Source organism: Neopsephotus bourkii, unplaced genomic scaffold (genome assembly GCF_033783945.1).
Source record: "Neopsephotus bourkii isolate Nb327-2 ecotype Australia unplaced genomic scaffold, CSIRO-AGI_Nbou_v1 NB_1638, whole genome shotgun sequence".
NCBI lineage: Eukaryota > Metazoa > Chordata > Aves > Psittaciformes > Psittacidae > Neopsephotus > Neopsephotus bourkii.
In genome coordinates this window covers 2873573-2882749 of record NW_026902113.1, presented here as the reverse complement: position 1 = coordinate 2882749, position 9177 = coordinate 2873573, and the positions used below count along the sequence as shown (strand labels likewise).

Sequence of the window (9177 nt, the reverse complement as noted above, 5' to 3'; positions counted from 1 at the left end):
TTCTAACAAAGAAATACCTAGCAACAAAAGTCGCAGCATAGAAAGAGTTATACTCAAGTGCAGAATAAATCCGCATGTTAATACATTCTAAAACACTCTAGGCCCACCCATGGAGGCAGCTTAAATCTTCAAAAACAAAAGAAACCCCAGCAACTGTCATGGGATCTTTGGGGTGGGGAAGTAATCCGAAATCATCCTAATCTCTATTTAAAAAGAATAAATCGACCAAGTAGCATAATATGCGCTACGTATCAGTGGAACATGGCACTTGGCTCTATTAGGTATCCGCTATTTAATCCTGCCATGAGCAAACATTTTGCTCCATAACATACCAGTTCTCTCTCCTTAACCATTCAAACATCTCTTTCTTTGTATATGCATGTTATGCATAACTATGCAGTTACAGAATGTGCATATGGTAAGATGCATAGCATGGATTAGGCATTAAATTTGAAGGTAAACTTACAGAATCTTAGAATGGTTTGGGTTGGAATGGACCTTAAAGCTCATCCAGTTCCAACCCCCCTGCCAGGGCAGGGACAAATTCCACTAGACCAGGTTGCTCAAGCCAACTTTCCTCCTGTCTCATCTTAAAAGCAAGAGATGAGCTCCCACAGGAGGGGAGTGACTGGCAACTCACCTTCTTTTACCCCACCGCTTTGGGCTTAGGTTGTTTTGTGTGCAAGGTGCCTTTAAGTCCTGCAAAGCCGAACTACCTTACAGGAGGCATGCTGCTACTACTCCAGCCTGATTTCTTGAGAGGCAGCACAGCTGAGTAACACGTCCATTCACATTCTGTCTCCTTCATTGTGGTTTTCTGATTGAAATATTCCTACATCACACCTAAAAACCTGAGAATTTAAAAATAAGCAATGGCCATGCAGAGTTTATAACTGGGATGGCACTTTTATTAGGGTTTTTTTTCCTTATGAGCCTAGAACAAATATAATGCTCATGAGAATCTGAGTTGTCTTTAGACAGGAAATGAGGTGTTTTACATATAGTTTCTATATATAGATATACACACATAAATGCATGCAGCATTACTCTGTGCATATATATATACACATAACGATGCAAGACTTTTCCCCCATCATGCTCGTAATTAATCAACGTACTTTTAAACCTACAAGATTACTTTGGCTTCTCAGAAAGAAGACCAGATAAAGGAAAGCTGAATCTGAAAAACAGCTAAAAACCTAAGGACATGGACACAAGGGTTTTCAGAGAAGGAAGAGCTGGCCCACATTAATCCATCAGTGGTAACTGTGCATCAAATACAAGGTAATTCAAGGTAACTGGTGAGCAGCAGGGGAGGGCTTGCTTGAATTAGCTCAACCTTCCTACCGAGTGCTCACACACCAGGTAAAGTTATCATTTGATATGGAATGACATATTACCTGTCTGTAATGTATTTGTGGGTTTAAGCTAGTAGAATAAGATACCTTATACTACACTGCAAAAATCATATTCCTTTGTGGTAATGCCACTTACTAAAAGACCCACAAAATCACACGTTTTGAGAATGAATAGAAAGCACTTAAATAATGCTGTACCTTCAAAGTGTTTTGCAAACATTAATGTTTCAGTGCTCCCGGGACACAAGTAAAACCACACCACATAGTCCTCCTGGGAACTGGTAAAATGCCACACTTAAAGGTGGAAAAGGAGGTCAGATGTGTCAGTGCAAGGTGGGAGTCCTCTCTCTCCAGGGCAGTGCTTACCCAGCTGTGTACCTGACTGCAGTTTAAAAACCATCTTTACCCTTTGCTTCAGTTGTCACCAATGTGCTCACTTCAAAAACGTCATCGTCTGTTAGACATTAGCGACATCAAAAATAAAATGCAAGCAAATGTGAAGCCAGTTGCCACAAGGAAGCTAGCCCACCAGATGTCTTCACTCTGGTAGAAGCAAGACTTTTCTAAGAGCAGCTAAGAAACCCTGCCTTTGTACAACAGCACAGGTCTGCTTCCTTCCTGCTCGCAGGCCTCGCCACACTCCAGTATTTCATTTTTAAGGTGATGACAAAGCAAAATCGTCTTCATGTATCATGTATCACAACAGCAAACTCCACCAGCAGAGATCACAGTTGTAAGGAACTTGAGTCTTAATGCTATCATAGATGTTCATGTAAAACTACCTATTTTCTGAGCCATGGCTAGTATAGGGATGGCAGGAACTTGGACACCGATAGGACTGTTTAGGTGACAGGTTTTCTAGCAGTCTTGCCACTAACCTGCAAAGAGAAATTTCTATTTCTATTTCTGTTGGTCACATTCAGATTAATTCTTCTGAGGAATCTATAACCATACAATTACCAGATCCTGGAAGGCAGTTTGCATGAGCAAAGACCTTCTAAAGAAGAGTCATGTCTTAACTAAAAAAACAAAGCTAAGAAATAAAGGAAGCCATACAGTTTTACAGTGGTGTACATAGATCTAAACCCCAGGGCTTTAAAGCAGCTGTTGGAGTCCCGGATGGGCCAGAGGTAGAGGTGCTGGCCGGTACAGGTTGTGGTAGCAGGGCAGCTTTAGTCTCTCCACTGGCACCTTTTGCAGGCACCAAAACTTTCCTCAGCAGCAGTTCAAATCTCTCCTGCACAGGAAGTGTATGGCTGACACACGGGAATCCTTCTGCCAGACACTTCCTGAACTACAGTCATCCCTAGCCCCTCAAAGCCCGCAGGCCACAGGCTGAAGGGTGTTGGTCTAACTAACCAGCAGGCATCTCAGTTACTGCCATTTGCTGTGATGTATTACCACCTGAATCATGCAGTTTTTTATAAGCATGGGTCTGGGATTTTGTCATGCACACGCATGACCAATATCTCATTTCAACTAATGACTTTGAAAGTCCAGAATTACAGCTAAACCTCCAGGTCATGCTCTTCAGTGGTGGATGATGGGTATGAAAGGATTACATTGCTTGGTGAGGTCTGAAAAGGGTCACCTGTCAGCCAAGAGAGTTGAGACAATTGTATTTGCATGCTGAACAATGAAACAATGAGTGGAAGACTGCATAAAACTGGCATTTCTAAAAAACCCCACTGTTAACTCAGGTTGAGGTGCTGGTTAGGAGCATAGGACCATCCATAGGGACAGTGCCCCTGCTATGACAGAGAGCTGGCTACAGGAATCAAAGTAATGAGATAGGAAAGATGAACTTTTCCAGTCTCTGGGAATTCAAACCAGAACAGGAATCTAACATCATTTGAAAAAATCATGCTTGCCAATAACCACCCCACAACAGTGGCTGGGCAGCAAGTGTGGAGTCAGACTAACTTCTGCATTGTATTACAGACTTTAAATGGTGACAGCTGAAGTCCAGAGAGGAAAAACTCTGCTCTCCTTTGGGGACCAACAGCAGCTAGTGCTACGGTCCCAGTCTTTAGATAACAGGCAAACAAAACTCACAGGTGGTAAATACAGTAATTCAAAACCTGCTAGAGGAGTTCAGAAATAACATATATGGGAGAAGGCGAAATGGCATTTCAGGATGATCCATCATACCCCTTATATGGAGCTCTATTTTGTTGTTGCATAACAACAAATAAAAGCCTCTTGGGGCTGCTCCCAACTTCCTCCCACCTTTTTTTTTAAATCACTTGCTAATATAGTAACAGGAAAATCCACTAAAGTTATTTTGCCTCTCATGTTCTTATACAAGCCAGTTTCATATAGAAAATACTGTAACGAGTGACCAACTTCATTCCTATATAGAGAAAATACCGCCAGTCAGTAATTACCTATATGTGTAGCATTCAGTTACAACCTCTGTCAGGAGAAATAAAAATCATGTTTTCCACAAACACCCTAGGCAGCTTTGTCAGATGTATTGGTATTCGTACATTTCTTATTCAACATGCTTCCTCAATCTATTTTCTTTGGAGAAAAACATACTGGCTTTTTTTGTTTCAGAGACATTAAGTACTGGATACAGTGGTTGGTACAGAGCTCTACCCTACTGTCTAAAGACAATTTGTCATTTCATGTCAATCCAAAGCTCTCATGCTGCACAGATGTCTTCCTATTTCAATGACATCTCAATTTAGTGGCTGTGGATAACTGCTGCTAGCAGTAAGTGGTGACAAGGGGCAAGCAGCACACCTTTACTCTTCAACAGGGACATATAAACTATGTATGCTGATACTCTAAATAAAATTGATGGCCCCACTTTGTCTCGCAATGAGCCTCCAGAACAGGAGGTGCCAGAGAGATCATAGCCCCATCTCAAGTAATTATTTTGTTAATGATCCTAGGTGAAAAATGATGGTTTTTTAGCTTACAATGTGCACATCAGCACAGGGAAGATTTAATGCTTCTGTGGAAGCACATTTCTGGCTTACTGAAACAAATTATTTCTAACTAAGCCTTGAGAATATTTCAAAAGGAATAGCCAAGTGAACCTGGAACACCTGGACCAGATATCCTGCTTTGCTAGAATAGCCTCGATTTAGGGCTGCCTCAGAAGGTCACTCATACTTCAGCTACTGCCATGTCACTGCCTTATAATTGGGAGAAAGTGGTATCAGCAATAAAATCAGAGCCTTGTCATGGCCTGGCACTGGCTCTCCAGTGAACCACACCAGGTCCAAGGTGTGATGTTGGGTTTAAATTTAAAGGATCCAAGTGACTAAACCTAGCTATGAACTCAGGAGTACAACACAAAGTGACAGAAGCCTCAAGCTCTGGATCTTTAACTAAGAAAGGACACAATGACAATGAATTTCACAGGACTGAGGCATTTCAGTGCTGAATAGTAACAACTCGAATTGCTAAAATGCAAACAGCGTATTACTTCAGCCATCATGAACTGCATTACATTAAAAAACATCTTTCAGAATTTCTGGTTTACAGAAGATTAAAATTAATGAATACTGTCAAGATTATTTTACACTGAAACCTTCAGACACTTTCAAGGTATGTCATTACATATTTCACAATTCAAAAGTCAAAACTTGGAAATGAAAATAGTGTGTCTTTATTGATAGTCTGCCACAAATTATCGTATAAACTTAAGAGTTAGCCAAAAATGTATCTGCTACGTGGGAAGATCCTGAACATTGCAAGCATTATCTGCAAAAAGCGAATGCTTTCTTACAGTAGTAATGGATGTTCTGTTCCCAGCTCTCACTCTAGTGCCATATGCAAGGATTGTTTCACACAAGCTGTACGAGGCTCAGCAGAGTCACTGTCTCCTCATTATTGCAAACACAGAGATGTATACTTTAGTGTTAAGCCTTCGCTGACTTCAGCGGCTCCCTTGTCTCTTAGGTGAGCCTGGGCACAGTGTCTGCAGGTCTGGAGTGTGACTAAAAAGCAGTGACAAAGGGGGATGAGAACAGACGTACTACAAGAGGAATTACAACAATTCAATGCATCCATCTCACTGAAGGAAGTCAGTATCTTTACATTCTACTGAATGTTAAAAACAAACAAAGATGTTTAAGCACAAAGTATATATTTATACCAAATAAAACAACTGAAAAAGTATTACATAAAGAAAAATAATGTAACAGAACATACTAAGTACCTAACTTACAGTCATGCTCATATCTAAAAGTAACATTGGTAACTAATATATATAATTTTTGACAAGGGTGCATTTAAGAGTTCTCTAACATATAACATTCTAAACGTGGAGAGTATTTTTTCCAAGATACAGAACACACATTATTTTACACAGGCACACCTGTTAATTTGTATAAAAAACATGCTTGTAAGTGAAAAGGTCACTTTAGTACTAATTTACCACCTGTGTGAAAGCTATGTAGTGTTAATCAATGTTGAAACCATCTCTTCTCCATTTGCATTGGTGAGCGCCAACACTGAATGGTACAATATTTGATCCGTGTAGTTTACTGTCATTGCAACCTGTTGCCAAGCAGTAGCCCTGCCCAGGTGTTGAACAGCACAGTATTGTACAGCCCCATCTGTCTGCATATAGTGTATTTATAACTAATAGCTATTACAGTTATTACAATGATTTCTGTTTCAATATATACATCAGTATAAAATACTACCCCAAACACTTTTGCATTTCAAACGATTTTAACCACTTCATCAAACAATGTGTTTGCAGAATGAAAAAAAGAAATAAAATAAATCCAAATTAGTGTTGATTGCCAACAGTACAGCATCTCTATGGTATGTTTCCTAATAAATGAGAGAACGGAAATGTATTAAATCAATTAAGTATCACAAAACATAATTCATGTTAGAGCAGTTCAAGAATTCCCAGTTTGTCAGTATCTACCCTAAGCAGTGCTAACCAAATACAGTATAAGCTGTTTAGTGTTTCTACAATGAGAAGAAAACATTCAAATATTAAAGCTGTGACAAACACACAAAAGCAAGGAAAGAAAATTTGTTCTAAACTCCGTGCTGTTGTAGCAAGGTACAGCATGTCAGGAGTCTGCACTCAGTGCATTGTATGTGCTATTGTACCTGGACACAACTGTGGAAGACAACTGAAATGGAATCAACTCTGAATTTCCTTGCTGTTGTGGTTTTATGTCAGACCATTCAAGTTACAAAAACTTAGTGTCTTTTTTTTTCCTGAAGGAAAGAAAAGACTTCATAATGAAACTGTAAAAATACTACTAAAACCCCTATCTTGGACACAATATACTGCTTCAGGAGCTACTGTGTCATTGCACAACATAAGTGGCCTATTAATCACTGAATTATTGGTGTAGCAGAATATATGTCATTGTGGATGTGTTTGGAAAACTGGTATTTTAAAACCTGCCTGTATCCCATAACAAGCCACAAACAATTTTGTGTATTTCAAACACTAAAATCCTTACATAAAGTAGTAAATGTACATTTATAGCGGCAAATTTAAAATCTCTCTGCCTCTGCTGCTTCAGTTTTTAAAATGAGACTTGATTCAGAGTTTTCATTTTTTACATTATCCTAAATCAGAACTATTCCTGAAGCATTAAAAATCCAAATGATAATAACAACACGTGGGCTTGTTCTGTTTTGCTGATTCATTCCTCAAAAAATAATCAACGTCTTTAAAAAAACGCAAAACAATGAACCCCCCAAAATCTCTCCCCAGGAGAAGTCCCTGCTAGCTGAGATTTTTTTTCAAAACCAACTTTTGTGATTAAAGTATATTTATAGTCATGTTAAACACCCTTGAAAATAAAGGCTCATATTGAGGATGGTGACAGGCCCTTAGTTATAGAGGTGTTAACTGGTGACATTGTTTTTCATCAGAAAAATACCCTAAAACCCCACAGTACTTCATAGCTTATACTGAAAGTTTGATTCATGCTCATTTTGTTCATTTAAAAATACTCTTTGGAAACTGTGTCAACTCCTGCAAACAACTTAGTGATACATCTTTTCCTGTTAAAATAAAGATAATTCATATTCACCTCTACCCCATACTAAGCTCTACCACTAATATACACTTCATTACCTGCTCACGCCACCATCTAACACATATCTTTACATTCTTCTACGTATAGTGTCCAGGGCTTATTTTTCACCAAACAGAATTTGATAACTATTACATTTATGATTTTTCTTGAGGATTTGTTTTTTGGTGTTCTAGCCTTTTCATTGCAACTTAAGAGTGGCATTAATAGTCCATACTTCTTCCATGCTAATTTATGGAAATTTTTCATAGTTTTTTTCCCCATTAAGGACTTGAAAATCTAAACTCAGTTAGATATCAAAACTGAAAACCAGAAGAGAGATTAGATGCATCTGTCATTTTAAAATGGTTTCTGCTACTTTACAGTACGTACAAGAATTGTACATATGACAGTTAGGATTCTAACTTTTATATTGCTGCAATCAGATTCTAATTAAAAATCTTGCAAATAAACATGAAAAATAAGCCACTGGTCATGAATTCTACTGATTACATTCAAAGCTAGCCTTTAAAACAATAAAAAAGTTACAGGCAAAACATACTGGTTTATGTACTCACTAGCTTACCAGGCTACAATAGGCATGTTTTGAGTATAAAAAAAGCAGACAATTCAGATTTAAATAAGACTATGTGAAATCAGAAAAAAACTTAGATTTCACTAATTAAAAAAAAAAGAACACCTAGAATTACTTCCCATCCTACAGCTACAGTTAAACCAACTAACAAAAATAATCAAACTATTTCTGACGAACAAAAGTTAGGCTAGAATACGTGGCAATAATCAAAGTTCATATATGTTTCTATGTAAAATGACTCATGATTTAATATAACATAAAATATGAACAAGAGCACTTTGTGACTAATGAAAGAGCTACTAGTAGAAACACTTAATGCCAAACAGTCTTCAGCCCTCCTTTAAGTCATTTCTCCAAATCAGTATTGACTTCTTTTGACCAGATACATCATTTTTGGCTTGTCACCCCAGTATGTCATGTTTTACCACTTGCCACAGGCAGCAGGAGACAACTAGCTGAGCAAACTACAAGCAGTGACATGCAGAAATTAACTCTCAATCTGAGTACTTAGATAAAATGATATGCAAGCGCACACTAGGACAAAAGGAATGGCACTCGTCATCCAAATAGGCTCATCGTCCCTCCCCACCCCCCTTGAACAGTAGTTGCAACAGCAATAGAAAAAGATCAAGAAGATGTCTGTTCTTCAGAGTCAACTGTGGAAAAAAGTCAGCAATATATAACAGCAGCGATGGACAAGGAAGAGCAAAACAAAAGATCTTGTTGAGTATTTGTTCATTTACTTTTTCTGAACACAAGCCCAAGTGTGCCACACTGGCTTGTTCTGAGCTTCAGATACAGATGTCCTAATCTCCTTAGATCCTTCACAGATTCAGAATTCAGTCTCCCTGAGGCCCCTATAACCAAGTAAGAAAACTCTCTTTATCTAGCTTGGTGGCTGCCAAGACAGATTCCATGTCATTAAGGATGTCAGAGCTTAAAGCTTCTTGCAGACTTGGCATCAGTTCTTCTCCTTCTATATTCATCCCATCTCCTTCCAGTGTCCCAAGGTCCACATTTGTCCCTGGAATGGCTTCAAGGTAGTCTGGGAAACGGTTCTGATGGGACGGTATGTTACTTTGGCTGATACTGTCACCTGGTTATAACACAAAGCAAGACAGGTATTACATATACTGGAAGTGCCCAACCCACAATACATCAGGACAACTGCATCTCTTGCATTATACAGCAATGTGATTCACAGAAATCCATC

General features: G+C 38.7%; 1 protein-coding gene across 8 annotated transcripts in view; it reads right to left on the bottom strand.

Moving 5' to 3' along the window:
- Positions 1-4957: 4957 nt before the first annotated feature.
- The window catches only part of YAP1 (Yes1 associated transcriptional regulator), a 91560-nt gene continuing 87340 nt past the window's right edge, over positions 4958-9177 (bottom strand). For all 8 annotated transcript variants that reach the window (XM_061374486.1, XM_061374488.1, XM_061374487.1 and 5 more), the window contains one exon: positions 4958-9060. In XM_061374486.1, the coding sequence (XP_061230470.1) occupies positions 8822-9060 (239 nt within the window). In that variant the 3' untranslated portion in view covers positions 4958-8821. The remainder of the gene's footprint in view (positions 9061-9177) is intronic.